General features: G+C 35.6%; 3 protein-coding genes across 5 annotated transcripts; 1 reads left to right on the top strand and 2 right to left on the bottom strand.

Moving 5' to 3' along the window:
• Positions 1–39: 39 nt before the first annotated feature.
• LOC139105019 (uncharacterized) lies at positions 40–10,222 on the bottom strand. The gene is made up of 16 exons (XM_070660852.1): positions 9,943–10,222; positions 8,911–9,064; positions 7,631–7,966; positions 7,026–7,360; positions 6,052–6,328; positions 5,654–5,902; positions 5,050–5,474; positions 4,649–4,898; positions 3,614–4,521; positions 2,757–3,443; positions 2,266–2,663; positions 1,855–2,190; positions 1,381–1,457; positions 1,124–1,278; positions 862–932; positions 40–707 (listed from the first exon to the last, which is right to left on the bottom strand). The coding sequence occupies exons 3-16, from the start codon at positions 7,834–7,836 to the stop codon at positions 543–545; spliced, it is 4,539 nt and encodes a 1,512-aa protein (XP_070516953.1). The 5' UTR covers positions 7,837–7,966; positions 8,911–9,064; positions 9,943–10,222; the 3' UTR covers positions 40–542.
• Positions 10,223–11,042: 820 nt separating this feature from the next.
• On the top strand, positions 11,043–15,114 carry Cln7 (CLN7/MFS domain-containing 8). Its single transcript, XM_070660835.1, has 10 exons — positions 11,043–11,427; positions 12,349–12,495; positions 12,561–12,708; positions 12,768–13,011; positions 13,116–13,204; positions 13,345–13,564; positions 13,702–13,801; positions 14,063–14,197; positions 14,270–14,379; positions 14,458–15,114. Exons 2-10 carry the CDS (start codon positions 12,464–12,466, stop codon positions 14,934–14,936), a joined length of 1,557 nt encoding a protein of 518 aa, XP_070516936.1. The 5' UTR covers positions 11,043–11,427; positions 12,349–12,463; the 3' UTR covers positions 14,937–15,114.
• Positions 15,115–16,508: 1,394 nt separating this feature from the next.
• On the bottom strand, positions 16,509–18,710 carry LOC139105015 (zinc finger C4H2 domain-containing protein). 3 transcript variants are annotated; one of them, XM_070660845.1, is made up of 5 exons: positions 17,973–18,710; positions 17,715–17,886; positions 17,356–17,537; positions 17,009–17,233; positions 16,509–16,919 (listed from the first exon to the last, which is right to left on the bottom strand). In XM_070660845.1, the coding sequence occupies exons 1-5, from the start codon at positions 18,029–18,031 to the stop codon at positions 16,790–16,792; spliced, it is 768 nt and encodes a 255-aa protein (XP_070516946.1). In that variant the 5' UTR covers positions 18,032–18,710; the 3' UTR covers positions 16,509–16,789. The 3 variants fall into 3 exon arrangements, with proteins under 3 accessions (XP_070516946.1, XP_070516948.1, XP_070516949.1); XM_070660847.1 differs by having other exon boundaries at positions 17,018–17,233; XM_070660848.1 differs by having other exon boundaries at positions 17,009–17,218.
• Between the last annotated feature and the right edge of the window lie 55 nt (positions 18,711–18,765).

Below are 18,765 nucleotides of genomic sequence, written 5' to 3'. Positions count from 1 at the left end.
ATTTTAAAGATAAATTGTAAGTTAAAAAAAAATCGTAATTAATTCGGATTTATTTATATTTTTATATACAGAACTTTATTTTACATAATTAGGGAACACAGAAAATATAATTCGGAGATACATTCTATCGAAGAAATTCATCATCTTCAATTTTGTATATCGTGGCGAAAAATTTCTCTTATAGTAAGTATAACATTAAATTTTAAAATTTGCGCAACATTCAGGATAAAGTAGCACTCTCTTTTTTGGTGAGGAGAGACGAGAGAATAATTATAAGCTACAATTATTCAGGTACGAGACTATAACTATTATATACAAGTCAATTTCTGTCCGTTTTTAATATACATAACTTTATTTTTAATCGATATATAAATTTTGTTCCATCTGGCAGTTTTGGTGTACGTATTTATTACTTTAGACTTTTGTGCGAGAGAACGATTAAGTCAAGTTTTCTCCAAAGAAAATATTAAAGAAAATTACTATTTGTTAAAAATTACTAATTGCTTCTTGATTATCACAAAAACTGCGTCTGAAATTTGAATTTACACGCTCTTCGCGTTTCTTTGTACCGTGCAGGATGATTTGGGTTTTTTAAAATCTTGCGTTTCGCCTCTGACACTAAATGTAACGAAATATCTTTTTGTACGATCCATTTTTTCAGTCGGAAGAGCGATCACTTGTTTTTCTTCTCCATGTGTCACTTCCACCTAAAAAAAAAGTAGAAAATATAACATATTTAACAAAAGTCATTATCTTAATTAAAAATTACAATTAAACTTTCAAACTTTATCATATTTTTTTAGTTATTATATCGGAGTTACTAGTCTACACATTTTTTAAACATTTCTTTTATATTATTACCGTCATCTGTCCTCGGCCGCGGCTCTCTATTTTCGGAAGATGGTCTGCTCGATCTGGGACGCCTCCACCCACTGCAATTATAATCTACATTCACGCTACAGAAACTGATTCTTTTCGAGTTTTACGTACGTATAGACGACGAAAAATTAACTATTACTTTGGCTACGTAAATTATCATTTAGACTGCATAAAAAAAAATACATTACAAGAACTAATGTCACATTAAAATGTTATATTCAAATGCAACAATATATTAACGTACGATAGGTATACACTGGTATAGATGTATAAGCGCTGGTGGCGTGATGGCAACGATGAGTTTTTTGCGTGCATTGCTTGGCTTCGGTACAAAAATCTGGAGTAGTTGGTCTTCCCTGCAGTCTTCTTAATTGCTCGTACAAGAACGCTTCGAATTGCCTGCAATGACGATTTAATTGTGTAGTAATATTTAACGCTTGATAATTAATAATATATAAATGTTACTTAGTTTGTATAAACAACATTTTATTTAATAGTAACCTAAACGTTAATGGTCGATCATATTTTGCAACACCAAGAGTAGGTCCAGACATTCCTGATTTATGAAAAGCGTCTACCTGGAAAAGATTGCTTTGCAAATTTTGCGAAATATATCAACAATTGTATCCTATCCTATCATATTCCTATATAAAATTGATTGCAGCCGGTTCGTCGGTCGTTCGGGAGTTTGGCAAAATATTCGGGCGTAATTTTTTTACTTTATTCTAAACGCGAGTGCCGGACAGAAACGCGCTACGCGCGCGTAAAGTTTCTTCTAGTAAAAAAAAAATCTGTGTTACGCGTGACGATTAATCTCGGAAACGCGAAAAAACGCTTTATTTTTCTGTTTTGAGGGAAAACGCTTTGAGCTCGCTGAGCACATTAAAAAAATATTACAATACGTTAGGATAATTCAGAATACTGCTACGGAAGAAAGAAAAGAAGGAAGGACAAACGCTGAAGGTTTAGTCTTACCTGCCTTTTCACTAAGACATGCTCGTTCGCTCTGCCGTGTCGAATCTGTAATCTTTTTAGTTCCATTAGCTGGAAAAAGATTTTCCTTTCGAGGTGATAACGACGCAGGTTGATTTGCACGTCCCTAGTGATGGTTTCCATATTGAGAGCTTGCTGTTTCGCCGTGTTTGGACAACATTTTATATTTCGTCTCCGTGGAATTCTCGACACTCTCGGACTCGGTTCTATCCCACTGTCTCTGCCTCCACTGTCGCGACGATGTTTTCTCCGTAAACGTTCCCGATAACTATCGGCATTCTCGATTGCGACCAACCGGTTGTTGCTTGTTGATTGCATCTAACAGTAATAACATTCCGATTAATATTGTGATTAAGTTAAATTCCAAGATAAATAAAATAAAATTCTAATTACTTGAGGCAAAGTGTCGATTCTTGAAGTTCTAGACACACGTACGACTGCGTTGGAAGTCTCTTCTTCGCTCGTACTCGGCAAAACTCGCATAACACCAATTTCATTGTCTTCCTCATGCTCTGTCTCGTGTTCCATATCCTCCCCGAGAGCTTCCCTAATTTCTTTCTCGACTGCTTCGTCTTCGTCCCATTCTGGACTATCTATCACTGCAATTATTGCACTTTGACGCGGAGAACGCTCTTCGGAACTTTCAAATAAATGCTTTTTTGTCGCAGTTTTAGAAGAAGACTTTTTTGTTCTCGTATTTTTTCCCGTAGATGGCCTCGACTGTCTCGTTTTTGTCGATCTTGAAAGCTTTGGAGAACTCGAAGAACTGTCGTCGATATAATCTCTGTCTCCTGAAACATTTATCTGTTAGACAAATCTTTAAAATAACATTGTTTCTATAATTATAAAAACACTTAAAAGTTTAACATATTTTGGCGATTTACCTGTTTTAGTTTCTGGGTGATTTTTATCATGTTTTTTAATACGCTCCGATTTCTTGTCACGTGGTGAACTCGTTCTCTCCGGAGAAAAACTTTCTTCCATATTCAACGACGCTTTCGATTCCATCGATGACAAGTCTACGGATTTGCTGTGCCCGGAATCATCTAAATATTTATCATCATCCATTTTTTGTTTTGTGTCCGCCTGCACTTTTTCTAAATTGTTGATATTATCGCATTTAACATTTTTATCTTCTTTTAATTGAACAGCATCGATTAAATTCTCATTGGTGACTACTTTTGTAGATATTTGCTTAGTCGAGGTTTTATCTTTCTCGTCAAGACATTCATTTTCTTTCAAGCTGCTTGTAGCTTGCATATCAGATTGTTTCAAAGTTTTTGATTTTTCATCGGTTTTTTTATCTTGTTTTAAATCTTGAGAAGTTAATAGTTTTCCATCATCGTCACCCGAAACCAAGATATGTTTTACTGCAACTGAAGAATCTGTTTGATTTTTCGAAACTATAGAATTTTCACTTTTTTCATCTTCGTTTTCTAATTTAATTTTCTCTTTATCCAGATCTTTAGTAGGGCTAGATTTAGAAACGTTTAAGTCGGATAATCTATCGAACGTCTTATCTTCGATTGGGTCTTGGGTTTCGTAAAGTGCACTATTACTTGATAACCTACCTAAAAAGAGGATTATTGCAGATAGAGTTTGACGAAATGTACTAATGGTATTAAATTCGACGACTAATAACTGAAAAATTATCAATTTCGTATATTAATAAACGATTTTATTTTAATTTATAAAAAACTTACTAAACTATTTTTTTTTTTTTGTGTTTCACTACTCGTACCTTCTTTTGTATTATTTGCACCAGCAGACATCGTTATTTTCTCACTCTGTTTTTGATCCGCTTCACTAATCGGTAAACTCTCTTGCGTCACTTGACGTGATTTTTCTTCCGAAGTACTATGCATATCAGCTTTGTGCGACAACGCGATTTTTTTACCTGAGGAATCTTGGGAAGTTTCCTTTGTCTCCTCTATTACCGTCGTCTTTTTTCTTAAAACGTCGGAGCTTGTTTCTTTCGCAATTTCCTGTGTCGATCTTGGGGTGTCAGATGTTTGGTCTTTGTGAACCATCGCTGTGACAATCACTCGCTCGACGGTTTCCTGACTAGTGCTATCCGTAGCGTCTCTTCGAAATCGAGACTCTATTACCCTCTCGCTGCTACCTTCTTCCTCTTCAGCGGAAGTGTGCGCCGGCTCTTTTAACACAACTTTTTTTTCTTTTTTATCCGGGGATTCTTTTTGATCTAGCATATCCTCATTTTTATCGAACGGTTTGTTAGATCTCAACGTTTTTGTAGAGCTACGCTTGTGCGTTTTAGTTAACTTCGTTTCCTTTGTGCATTCTTTGGGTGTCTTTAATCTTTTTCCAGATACTACCTTCTCGCACTTCTTTTCTAACGATCTCTTTACTACGATTACCTCTAAGCTGTCGTCACTTACGCTTTGATCATCGTCATTTTCATTTTTCGAGTTATCTTTGGCATCCATTTCGTTAAGGCTTTTACTTTTATCTTTTTCTTGTCGTTTTCTTGCGTACTGTCGATGTTTAGTTGTTCCATTTTCATCGTGGGAATAACTACAACTGTCCGATTCGAACGATGAGTCCGAATACTTGTGTCTGTGTCTCGTCGACGTTCTTCTGCTCCGTTTCTTTTGCAGATTGTGCTCATGGGTATCGTTATCGTCATATCTAGTAAATTATTTATAATTAAAAAACGCAAACTTAACATTTTATGGCAATATAATCAATAAAAGAGACTTTATAAAATAATTTGGTTAATTTTTTTATTTAATTAACGAAGAAATATCTATTTTACCGTGCAGATTCACTTCGAGCTCTCCTTTCGTCCTTTTTCGAGGATATCTTTGACAAACGCACTTCTTCCTCACTAAAACTTCGACTATCCTGACGAGTCAGTTTCTTCAGATTACCTTTTCGCCGGGTTCTTCTTTCTATCCACCTTTCTTCGTAATAAAGCTCGGGATGCTTATATCCTCGTCTACAAGGGCTACTGTCGCTCGCGCTGCTACTATCATCATGTTTTATTCGAACCTTTGCTGTAAAAACTAAAATTGTTGTTTCAATGATTTATTTTGTTGCAATAATAAATCAATATTAAGATATTGCTGTAATATTTTGTGTTTTCTGGAATTATATCGATCCTTTTCGAGTCAGACTGAACGAATATTTAAGCGTTACGCATATACCTAATCTGACCTTTATTTGGTGCGATTTTGTGCGTTCTCAATTGCTGCGCTGTAGTACCACCGTGCATTTGAATCAGTTTCGCGCAATCCCGGTGTCCTCTATAAAGAGCTGCGTCTAATGGAGTCATCGAATTGCCCTTGCTGGTTCGAAGAACTGCATTGATCTTCACGCCATGATCCAAGAGAATTTTGCACGCGTCTAAATGACCATGCAAGGCTGCGACGTGAAGAGGCGTCTTGCCGTCGTGAGTGGCGGCGTCCAACGTGCTCAGTCTTTTTTTGGCTAACCATTTTATCAGCTCGATTCTACCGGATGCTACGGCTTCGTGTCCTATCCCCGTTCCACGTACGGTTTTAGCGTGAAGTGATCCGCCATACTGAGTCAGAATCTTTAACGTTTCTAACTGACCCTTAGCCGCGGCGCAGAGTGCCGGTCTAAAAAATAAAAATTTCAATACTTTTTAATCGAGATTAAAATATAATAAATTGATCCAGCACGTATTAAGCACAACAGAATATTAGTTGTGAACAATGGTTATTTTAAAGAAAATCTATTATTTTATCAATTACTTAATTAATAAAAATTATGATTGTTCATAAATTTATAATCTTACGTTCTACCCTTTCGATCTTGGCGATTGGGATCTGCGCCAAGTTTAAGAATAAGAGCAGTAGCGTCTGCGTGGCCTAAAGTGGCAGCATAGTGTAATGCGGAGCAACCGTTGTCGTCCACATAGTCTGGATGAGACCCGCACAAGTTAACGAGTACTTCTACGCATCTCGCGTGACCCCTTGAAGCCGCGCAATGAAGTGCTGTCAGCCCATCTTTGTCTGAAGTACCTGCAGCTGCCGAGCCTCCAGCCCTGAATCAACAAAAGATTATAACAAATCCTTAATTTTTTACATTTTTTTATATTAACGTTTAACGAATCAAAAGTTAAAATTAATTTAATTATGAAGAGATCAATACGCTTATTAAGAAACTAAAGCGATTAGAGTCAAAATAGTTTACCTTGCCAGAGCCAACACGGCCTCTACGCTACCCGCGCTTGCCGCCCATAAAATCGGTTGCCGTCCATCCTCGTCTTTTGCATTTACGTCCGCACCAAATTCGAGAAGCGTTTGCAAAACCTTTAGACCGACTTTTTTGGGAACGGCAAGTTCGGCCGTGGCGGCCGCACCGCAACATTGAGCGGCGTAATGAAGTGGAGATCCGCCACGTAAATCCGGGGTAGAGGGTCGCGCACCGGCTGCCAAAACCAATCGAACGCATTCCGCTTCTCCGCAAACTGAAAATCATTTTTGTACCTTTTTTATAGTTTTATAATTTTAGACTAAAACTATAAAAATTGTTATTATTATTTATTAATCATTTATTAATTATTTAATTTGTAATTTTTATATTATAATTTGGTTTTCTTCTTTTTTTTTAAAAAAGTTAAATTATCCATTATCATATATTCATTAAGGTTTCCTTAAAAGTGACAGGTTGAAATGCGGAGAGTCGTATCATTCCTTCCGATCTCCAGGGAAACGATGGTGTGCCGTAATGGTCAAGGAAGGTCAGTAGGTCATTCTGAGTAACGTCATTCCGGTTTGTTAGCGATCACGCGAGGGTGCATATCGCGATCGTTCGAACAACTGACCATAGAAGTCCTTGGATTTTATTTATATGAATACTCACAAACTTTCAAGCGTGAAAATATTTCATTTGTTGAATATATATCGATTTTATGTACATTCATGTATGTAAAAGAAAGAAAAAAATTTTAAACACGGTAGTGAAAACTTAAATACTGTTAATTTATACTGCATTATCAAATGCAAAATCAAATACTTAATATAATTAATGCAGATCTATAAAAATGATTAATTCTAATCCAACTAATAATAAGTAAAATAATAACTTTTGTTAATACAACTGAAAAATAATTGTGCAATTTAAAATATAAGCATAAAAAGGCCATTTATTACTGATTAAAATACCAGTAGCCCAGTGGAGAACGCTGTGTCCTTCGAGATCCTTGGCATTGACATCGGCACCGTTGGCCAAAAGAACCGCGACCAGTTGAGTGTCTCCAGCGATTACTGCGAGATGAAGCGGGGTGTGACCTTCGGCATCACAGGCATTCACCAGTTCTGGTGCCGCCGCGGCAACGGCACCCCCGGTACCCGCGTCCATGCAATAATGGAGAGCGTTTCTCAGCGTACGATCTCGGTAAGCGATCGTCTCTTCCTGTTCCTTCAATAATCTCAGCACTCTTGCTCTGTCGCCTTGCTGACAGGCGTGCATTAAAGGCGTAGCGCCAATTTGTAACACTCTGAAACAGCGAATTCCTCCTTAACAATAAAAGAAAAAACAAAAAAAAAGAACTTGTCTAAAAGAAAAAAAAAACTTAATTTAATTCCTTACATCTTCTACTTTTTCATGAAATCTTGTTCGATCGCAGAGTTATAAGAACACTATTATTCGCTAATGCCAATCGTTCGGGTATCGTGCTGAATCCCGTTCATCAAACAGATTGATTTGTGAACGAAAATAGAAGAGCAAAATTAAGTAGTGCAGAAAGAAATCAATATCGAGCATCTACCTGTAAGGTCTCTTCTTGCGATGATCTTGATGCTGTACGGGGCACGGTTCCTGAGAGAACGATGGGCCAGATGATTTGCGCTTAGATGGACGATGATTCGGGTGAGGTGTCAGCGGGGGCAAGGACACATCAGCCACGCGATCCACTCTCTTTGGCTGAGGCTTCTCCTGCGACTTGAGCGGGATCGGCGGAGTCTTAGTGTCCATGCCCGTCTCTGGCACCTACTCGCGACTACTCCAACCGGCCGCGTGGAAGCATCTTCGGGTCCCTCGGCGGATCGAAGTCATCGCGCCGACGAGGACTGGCTTCTCCACTAGGGCGAAGTAGATAGACGCGCTTGAAAGAAACAGAGAGAGAGAAAATAATCATTAGACCATAGAAATATGATCAATTTCTCGCTTTATAAATTTTTATAAAGGATAATTTTTAAACGTTAGAAGTTTAAAATATTTTTTGGTTCTCTCCAAATATTCTTAACATATTCTTGTTCCTTAATGCTTGGCACATCAATTACGACAAAACGCATTAAAACAAATGGGTCACAAAATATGATTAAAAAGAAAGAGAATGGTAAGAGACAGTGTACCTCGTAAGGATTAATGCTAAAATACTTGTACAAAATTTTGTACATGGCTCAACTGAAAGTACACGAATGTGCATACATAAGCCGAATAAATGAGTTTCACGTGTTCCGTAATAGACGGTAATAATAATTGGAGCCGTCGTAAAAATGAAGCTATCGATTTATGTATCTGCGCGCGTGAAGGACGCTGCCGTAAAATTGGAAACGGCGTTCCGCGTCCTAAAATAAACGCCTGTTAAAATACGACCCAAATTTTCGATTCTAAATCAAAGACTCAGTCGCTGACCACGTGGGGAACTGACCAGGTCACTCGCTGCCATAGAAACCGGTGGTCACAACACGCGAGTACCTATAAAGAACCATAATGCCTGATACCACGGCAAGGTCGTCACGTGTCGAATTCTAATCTTCACTTCGTGCAGACCATATAAACCGTCAGAGCTGATTACTTAAAACATCGAGGGGGCTATTCGAGCCCTGGTACGCATAGCGTTTTTTCAGCCAGGCTGGAATAAATGAAGGAAACGTAATGTTTTTTCTTCTTAGAATCTGATTTTTTTTCGTTTGCTCGGATATAATTTAAATTTCTTCATCTGTCTAGACAATATTCATGTGCCAATATTAATTAACAATAATGCTTGTTACAAAACGATGATAGATTAATTTGATAAAAGCCAACTGATAAATAAAACTTTACCATTTCTGCCAAAGAAAAATTCTTCCATATCGAATGCCGCGTGAATAATATAGTGGCCGAAGTAAAGTCAATTCATCTCAGATTCGTTTCTTCTACAACCGGTCAATCATTGTTATCTTAGGTTCTCCAGAGGAATGATTGTAATTAGCCAGTCCTTAAACAAATGAACTCGACATAGATTAATCCTTCCTAGGTCGAACACGCGTTATAACAGCAAATGAGATCTTATATAGTTCGTAACCTCGCGTTCAAGATATTGCATACACATGCATACGTGCAACGAACTCGCACCGCAACGCGCGGCGATGACTGGAAATCGTTATTTTGTTGATTCACCATGCCGCACATCGATCCGTTATTGCTCCGTTAATAATTCGCCGAGACCTTCGTTTTTCGTGATGTTGCATCATTAATATTTAACCGTAATATCTCAGCCTGTTCGCATTACGTGCACGCCTCGATATATCACGTGCTTATTGTTTACGAGATTCGAATTGACAATCGATCGAAAATGCAGTGTGCATGTCGTATGCGTTTGCGAAAATTGTCAAATGAAACAATTGCACTACCGTGTTTTAAGTGCATTTTCATTTTATACACATAAAAGTGAAAACATAACGCGTATTTAATAGTTCACGAATAAATTATCCATTCACCGAGTGTAAGTGGCGAGGTTTACATTAATTAAGAAACTGTGCCTTATGAAATATTCAAAAATGTTAATTCTATTGAAAAATGGAAAAATAATTTTAAGTTTTATACGGTCACAGATGTAATACCGGTATGCTGGCTCGTACTGACCTGAATACTTTCTTATACAAAAGTCTAGTCTCCAAAAATTAATTCCTTACAAATTAAGAGCCAAATTTTGCACACAAAAAACAAATTCTAATATACGTTAATGATATAAATACAGAAATGTGCAGATGGCTGGGTGATATAAACCGGACAGCACAAGAGAATAAAGTCGATTGTCATTTCGGTTTAACATCCAGCGAGTGCGTTTACCTATAAATACAATCGTACACTTACCTTTTTTCTCGCGTTTATAAATTATGCAAGTAACGCATGTTGCTCGATCATTATTTTATTCGCCAGACTTTGAGGTTAAATAATTGATAAATGTTGCTTCGGCCACGAGGGTAGATTCGTTATGACGACGATGAAACGTATCTTTAACGGGTGGAAAGCACACTGAACCCTCCGCAATCCGCATAGCACGAACGAGCAGCACGCTAGGCGACAGACGAGAACGTCAAGACGTTTGTTTATAGTACTATGGAGGGGATGCTTCCATCGCACACCAACGCATATGCAATTGCTATACCTAAAAAGAAGAAAAAAAGTTAAAACGATATTAATTCGACGTCATATTAACTAAATTATGGCCAAAAATTACGCAAGTTTATCACAATTGGGTCAATACGACTAATATATTTTTATAATAACGTAGAAAATGCGTTTGGGAGTAAATCCTTCGTGTATTACATTGCGGTACGGCAGCAAACAAGCAACGGTGTGAATTTTGAAGTGAAGACGGCGACGGCTCGTAGCGAATTTGGTTAAAACTAAAATAAAACGAGCAATTAAAATTTCATTTTATCATCGGGACGTACTGTGGAAAAATAATACCTGACTTATCATCGATTCGTATTGCACGTTCGAAGACGGCGCCTGAGAGCGGATTTTATCAAAACTAAGTTTAACCACCTCGACTGATAATACGTTTGTCACTCAAGTGAGGTTTATTTATTTCTTTCCTTTTTATTTTACAACTGAAGTAATGCAGCCGGTTCAGCTGTAAAAAACAAACCTTTGATTTATGCGCAATCTTAAATATTAATAACGTGTTCCGAAACACATCGAAAGATACGAGGATGCAGGCTTGCTGACTTTCTCCGCATCCGTGATGCAGCTATTGCCACTTTAAAAATCGATCCATAATTAATGATTATTAATAATAACAGTGTCATTAAATTAATCTTCCAAGTCCCGTTTAAATTATTAGCAGGCGCTTGTCACTTACTTTCAATTTACGAGCGAGACTCGGCGAACTGAACGAGTGCGTAGAATGCGCGTTGCATGCATCCGCTTATCCTCGAATTGATTCGTAGAGAACGAGATCTAGATGCTTCAGAATCAGCTGTTGAATGCCGCACGTGTTTTCTTTTATTTTGCCAAGTCAGCAAATCGCTTATCGTTATGTCGGGCCAAGCCAAATTGAATAATGAAAGAGCGTGATTCGCAGTTCGTTGGCTGAGGCATGCTGAGAAAAACAGAGTCGCGTGAGAGAGAAAGAGAGAGAGAAAGAGAAGGAGAGAGAAAGGGTGAAAGAAGCAGTTGGCCCTGAAGGCCTTTTTTGACAGGTGACATACGAAACTCGTCGCCAGAATCTTTTGCGTGAGCGAAACGACGGCGAACGGCGTATAATGCTCGATGACACGAACGCCTGCAATCTCCGTAACCTATTTATAGATATAAATACATATGTTGGAACAAAGACTGCACGACAATTTTGTAAGTAAATGAAATGTACTTGTGTGACAGGGCAATTAACGTTGATTACAAAGTCTTTAAGTTGTATTTTTTGTTTTGTTAAATTAATATTGCTTTGTGCTTAAATAATTATTTTTTGTTACGATGTTATTTAATAATTAATCTGTACTATGTTATTTAATAATTAATCTATACTTTATTACAGCTGGTTCTTTATTATCACTATTTTTATTATATAATTATGTGTTTTTTGATGTTATCTTGTTCTCTTTTTTTGTTATTAGTCATGTAAGTTCATCTAATGCAACTCATACCTTGTTATTTTTATCTAAAGTGTAAGAATATTATTTTACATACATATCATACATATGTATATACATGTACAAACAGGATTATATGTGTCATTGTCTTGTTTTGCAGCTTTTTTACTTGTAATTTACTAAGCATGTTTTATATGTAAAATAATGATAATATAAAAATATATTATTTTTTCTTTATTTAAATAATATGTAATTGCAACATAAAAATTATACTCATTATGTAAGGTGAAAGTAAATGCACAGAAATTATTTTCTATTAATATAGATAAATTATTTTTAAAGTGTGTAAATTTTAAAACATATTTGTTTAAAAATAATTATAATATTTAAAATATTGATTTATATATTTTAAAATTGTTGTAAATATTAGCTTATATTTTCTAAAATTATTCACATGCACTGAATTTTATTTTTTTTCTCTGTTAAAGAGATATCTGTCCTGAAAATGTTTATCTATTAACAACTTTTAATTGATTATCTCTTATCAAGAGACACAGTAATATCTTCTACTACATAGATTGACTCAGAGCACATTTCAAGTTATGTTAGCACTAGTTAAAATCATGGATTTTTTGTTTGGTTTTCTTTAATAATTATAATTAAAAAGAAATTTTTTTTTTAGTATGACGAGTTGGTGTTTTATACATGCTGATGCTTTATAAAAATATTGAAAGTTATACCTTCACAATAAACTTCCAATCTCTCAAATACAGAAGAAGATAACACAAAACGATTTAATGGATCGCTATAAGAAATTTTTTATGAAAAGGTAAAATATATTTTAAACTTTTAGCTTAATAAATTATGTATTAACATTTAATTTTTCTTTTTTAGACGAACTGAACTTCCCGTTGACGACTTAGAGACTGAACTTGAAAGAGAAGAACGATGGAGGAGCGTCTATACGATTTATTTTACTATGTTCTTGATGTCCCTTGGGTTCAGTATTATACTTACTGGGGTTTGGCCATACTTAGACAAGGTATAATACATAATAAATTAATAATAAATACATTACTACAATTTTTATATTTATTTTAGTTGGATCCAACTGCAGGAAAAGTGTTCATGGGTTATGTGGTAGCAGCTAATCCACTTGGACAAATGTTGTTCTCACCTTTAGTGGGTTGGTGGGGCAACAAAAGGGAATCCGTAAGATTGCCACTGTTAGTGACTTTGGCATTATTTACTGTCTCATCAGCAACTTATAGTATTCTTGAAGTGATACCTGGCGATAAGAAGAGTTACATGCTTGCTGCCAGGTTTTTTGTTGGTGTTAGTTCTGGTAAATCTTTCTTATTTTTATATCATAATTTTTTTTCCCCCATAAGCTAACGTATATGTATTAAAAAAAAAATTTTTTTATTGATTACATTTAATTTTTTATAGCTAATATCGCCGTAGCAAGATCTTATTTGTCTGCAGCCACAAAACTCACAGAACGCACGCATGCTGTTTCTATGGTGTCTTTAGCACAGGTTATTTTCTGTCATTATATTTTTACAAACGTCTACGAGACGTAAATTAATTTTATAATTTTATTAAAAGTATCTGTCATTACACAAAAAATAATTAAATAATATTAATATTGATTAATAAAAAGACATATATTTTATAGGTCCTAGGTTTCGTAGTGGGTCCTGGACTACAGGCTGCTGTGACACCTCTTGGGGACCACGGCGTAACATTATTTACATTACCTATAAACATGTACACAGCAGCTGGCTGGATCAATGTAATATTGGGGATTTTTAATTTTATTTTCTTATTACCTTGGAATTTCAAAGAACATAAAATCGCTATAAAGGAAGCTATGCGCAACGAGGGTAAAGCTACAGGTACATAAGAAGTCTTAACAACGATAAGTTACTTACATTTTAATTTTTTATTGATATTTTTTTGGATCTTCTGTCATTTTTTTTCTCAACTTTTTATTAACTTTTGTGTAATTTACAATAAATTTTTGAATTTCCAGAGAAAGAAACGTGGAAATCTATAAAACCGGATTATTTAGCTTCGTGGACCTTAATTTGTGGATTCTTTGTTTTAGTTTTCAATTTCGTTCTTCTAGAGACGTAAGTGTATTTATTTTATGACGTTTATAAAAATAAAAAATTAAATTGAACGGGAAATATATATATAATGCTTTTGTTTAATTAAATTAAATGAGTGGAAAATTGTAATAATTATAATAGTAAAATCTGCAGTATGTAATATTTTTTTTTTATACAAATAAAACTAGAAATTTGATATTAAAAGTTTCAATTTAATATTTATTATAAAGTAAGATTAAAACTGAGAAAAATTTTAACTAATACAAATATTTTTTTATGTAGTCTTGGTACTTCTCTTACCATGGATCAATTTGCTTGGACTAAAAAAGAAGCACTGTATTATATGGGAATATTAATGAGCGTTGGAGCTGTGATAGCCTGTGTCACGTTCACTATGATTGGACCACTTTGCAAAAGGTAATTATAAGAATTATTTGAGATTTGGTTTAAACGAAAAGCAACAATCATTGTATTATTTATTTTTTATAGATTTGAAGAACGTAAAGTAATGCTGTGGGGTGGATTTTTTTTTATGATAATTGGACGAGTATTATGTATCCCATGGGGCCCGGATTATCCTAAAATTGCAGATTTTGGACGTAAATAACCACTAAATATTTAATTATCTTATAATTATAGTGTAATAAATTTATAACAAATATTTCAATATCTTACAGCATATAATAACGTCACGGAGTACGCTAACGGCACAGAAATTGTCGGCTGCCCCATCTCACAAGAATGGTGTCTGTACACGCCGCAGATTACAATTACTCAATTCTTTATTGGCTATGCTTTCACGTCTATAGGTTATCCACTAGGAGTTACCTTAATGCAGACAATTTTCAGCAAAATTCTCGGTCCGCGTCCGCAGGGTGTGTGGATGGGTTTGCTGACTGGGTCAGGCTGCGCGTCTCGCGTCCTAGGTCCCGTATTTGTAGGCTTCATTTACACCCGTTTCGGCACGTACTATACTTTCGGTATCACTGGCATAATGCTCATTTTTTCCATGCTGTGGTTACAATTTGTAAACGAGCGTTTAATTGCTCCAGAGTTTAAAAAAGACGAGGTATCGAACGGGCCGAGCAAAGACGTCGAAATACCATTAGTTCATTTGAGAGCCGACAATACTCAAACATCACGCGAAGCTGTGTAGCTTAACCGGCACCTGAAATTATGATAATCAAAACTGTGATGGTGAACAAAATATTATCTTTCCACGCAATTGCAATAAATTGAACTAAATGTCGGCAAATGTTATTAAAGCAACAATGCGAATTAATCTATATTTTTTTATGAATACGATTAAGAATAAAATAATCTTTTTTAGAATAGTTTTATATATATAATAATAATTTAAATAATACTGGTTTTCGCTCAAAAACGCTCAAAATTTGATAATATAATTTGTTAAAATTTGTATTATATATTTTAATCTAAATTTTAATTAATTAATGTTTTATTGAATACAATATTAAACGTTAATGTATAAAAATTCTAAAAAAAGTTATGGCTTGATATAAGCAATGCAAATGAAATTCAGGACTTGATCTTCCAATGAATTATATTTTTTAAGAAAAGTTATAACTCGCGTGATATATCGCACAATTGTTGCCATTAAATACTCTTGAGTAAATGTGAATTTTAGAAACATAGAGCTTACACAAGTTAATTGCTTTAATAGTTTATATTTTATATATATATATATTTTTATATGCTTATTAATCTTTTATAAATTTTAAAATTGAGTTTGCCACTATGCTTTCACCAATGTAGACTAATTTTAATCTCGACTTTAACTTGGTTTTTATCTTTTTCCAGCTTTAGAAATTGGAAAAAGTAGTTAAGTTAAACTGAAATTAAAATTAATCTAAAGTGATGAAAATGTACGTATGTAATCCAATGTACAAATTTTTAAGATAGAATAATATATAAGAATGCCATTATTTTTTTCTAAATTAGATTATACAAATATGTTAAATTTTAATAGATGTTACGCGATATGAAATTTGATTATAGACTATTAGGTTTATTATTTAAAGAAACATTATCGTTTCGCAAGTTAAAAAAGGTGTTTTTATGAATTTTTTAATCGGAAAGTACGTCATTTATTTCGAACTTTATATACGTAACAATACACAATTTTATTAGTAATATTTTTTAAATTAAAAATAAGTATAATGTAAAAATTATCTTTTGGCACATTAGACCTTTAAAACGATAATCTTCCTTTAAAAATTGCTAATTCTCTTTTAAAGTATTTTGTTATTAACATAACCACTTTCGCTCAAGATAGACTTATTGTTAGAATATTTAGATGTTGAAAATTTTATTAGATTATCGTAATATTTCAGCGTTACATATTATTTTTTTACGTAAATATAACGTAAATGCAACATAAATCAATGCAAGAATGTAAAAGCGCACAGTTTGCTTTTTACTTTTTCACGTAGCTTAAAGAACAAAGACTAAACTTCAATTTTATTAACTTTAGATCACTAAAGATATGAATGTGATTACGCGAGCACATACATATCATTGTTAATTGGTGCTTAATTTTTTTATAACTTTCTAAAAACAGTAAGAAATTGTGATTAAAATAATTCTCGTATCCAACATTAGCAAATTACAAATTAGTATCATATTTTATCACGTTATAATTCTGTATATTATATATATATATATATACATATTTTTAAAAATATTTGTATAAAATAATTCAAATTACTTAATGACAAATAAAAGTGTATTTAATTACATTTTTACTTATGTAATACGAATACAATAAAACTTTTAACTCTAAAAAAAAAAGCTGTCGAAAACTTGGACACATTATTTAAACACATATTATAGATCTTCATAAATGCCGTGCTATCACTTACAAATGCTAATAATACGATAAAAGTGCATGGTTACTGTGGATTACAAAAATGATTAATAATGCATTTCTTCTCCGAGGACGAATCGTAGAAATGTGAATTATTCGTACAAAGAGCTTTACAATTACAGTTAATCTTTCTTCTTTGGTTTCTTAGGATTACGCGAACGCGATTTCGCTTTGCAAAGCGGACAAATCGGTGCGTTCCTGTGAATTTGTTGATGGCACGAAAGGCAGGACTTCATAGGCGGCGGCTGTTGCCTGTGCGAGCGAAACGACAGAAAGACTCTTTTATTATAAAAACGATAACAAATAATGGCTTTTTTGTGTAATAAAGGAATGAGATATACCAGTGGTACCTGAATGTTGGAGCGGGCGGCCCCGGGGCTGGCGGCAATGGCCTGGGCTCAGGTTTGCTCGGACCTTGAAGCGGTTGCGGGGCTAAGAAAGGCGTTGAGCCACCTGGGTGCCCGGGGTGGTGTAGCGCGAGCGGTGGCAACAAGTCATCGCCCCGCACCTCCACTCTCCATTCCGCCTTTTGCATCGGACGTTCAAAGTAGCTATGAACAAACCGTCTACACAATAAAAGTTTAACTCAGCTCAGTCTGTGGTGTCACTCCCCATTCCTGGGCGAGAATCAAATGCCGCTCCCTTTACAGCTAACCTTTGGTAGCTTCGTAATAATCAAGATACTCACTCAGGAGAGATGAGGTCCGACTCAGTCTCGTATAACTCCGGTAGCCTTTCCAGACCTAGGAACTCGCGGCGCATGCGGTCAATGTCGTGCTTCAATGGTTGATAATCGTTGTTGTGAATAAGCTTTGCAGTCTCCCTTGCCCTGTTGCGTGCTTCCTCTGCTTGCTTAATTACCGATTCCATCTAATTAAACAAAAAAAAAAATTTTTTTTTAAACAGGGTGTCGAAAATAAAATGTCAAATTGTAAAATCGTGGGTAATTAGTAACTCAGTTTTACGATTTGACATTTATTCCGGGCACTTTGTATAATTGTATTTTGTCTCGGTCGCAAAAATAAAATCCGAGTAATATAAATTTACCGCATTGATATCTGCGTGTATCTGCCGCAGTTCCTCTACATGTGCCATTTTTTCCTGCATCAGCAAGTCCATCTCCTGTTTGTATTCCAGCAAGCATTTTTCCTCCTGCTCGGTCTGCTCTACCTCTTGCAATATCCTCTGCTTCAGTTTTTCCAGTTGAAGGGTTTTCGATCTGGAGCAAATGAGACAAAGAAACGTCAAGGAGATTTCTAACAACTTCTCGTAAAAGAACGTGCACAAGATTTTATTAATATCTACCTGATGTCTTTTAAAGCCTCCAGCTTCGCGAAGATCACCGCGGTTTCCGACGCTGACATGTCGCAGGTCAATTGTCGCCTTACTTACTTAGGATTGTATCGCAAGGTTCACGAAATGACAGCCGCGTCTCTGTCCACTCGAGTTTTAATTACTGCATATTAGGTGTCAGTGAGATTAATCGCGATTAGGCCAGACGAAAGCGCAAACGTTTCACAGACCGGATAAGTTATAAGTACGACCGATCGACTCCATGGATCAACCTCGTAGGAAGCTTGGCAGAAAGTACTCCAAACTATCCGAAACTATCAAACACCGTCGCTGGCTATCGCGGAGCAATCGAGTTTTTTCTTCTTTTCATCTGTCCGCCGGAGCACGGATGCAGCGACACCTGGGATGCTGCGGCTTCCAATCTCGACGGACGCCGCTGGTATTCCGAACTTTACGAGATCAAAACAATCCGTAATTCTGATTGGATAAATTCGTGTACCTCGCTGCGATTAATACCCGAAGAATTTTTATCCGCGTCGCGAAGACATCCTGGATCAAAGCCGCGATAAGCTGAAGATATACTCTTCGCTCAGACTCTCGGTAAATCGCGAATATATCTGAATATTACTTCGGCTAGTCGCGATCGTGAATTTTTTTGATCGGGATCTACTTCCGCACCCAGTCGATATTTCTTGCACTTCCCGCGAGGTGACGGCACCCACGTTCCCGACGGGCAAGCGCACGCGTAATGCTCGTGCTGCGCGGCCGCCGGGTTCTGGAGGGGCGTAGAAAGGAGGCCATATTG

The sequence above is a fragment of the Cardiocondyla obscurior genome, linkage group LG08, assembly GCF_019399895.1.
Source record: "Cardiocondyla obscurior isolate alpha-2009 linkage group LG08, Cobs3.1, whole genome shotgun sequence".
NCBI classification, from domain to species: Eukaryota; Metazoa; Arthropoda; class Insecta; order Hymenoptera; family Formicidae; genus Cardiocondyla; species Cardiocondyla obscurior.
Note: the sequence above shows the minus strand (reverse complement) of the source record. Positions and strands in the feature narration are given on the sequence as shown.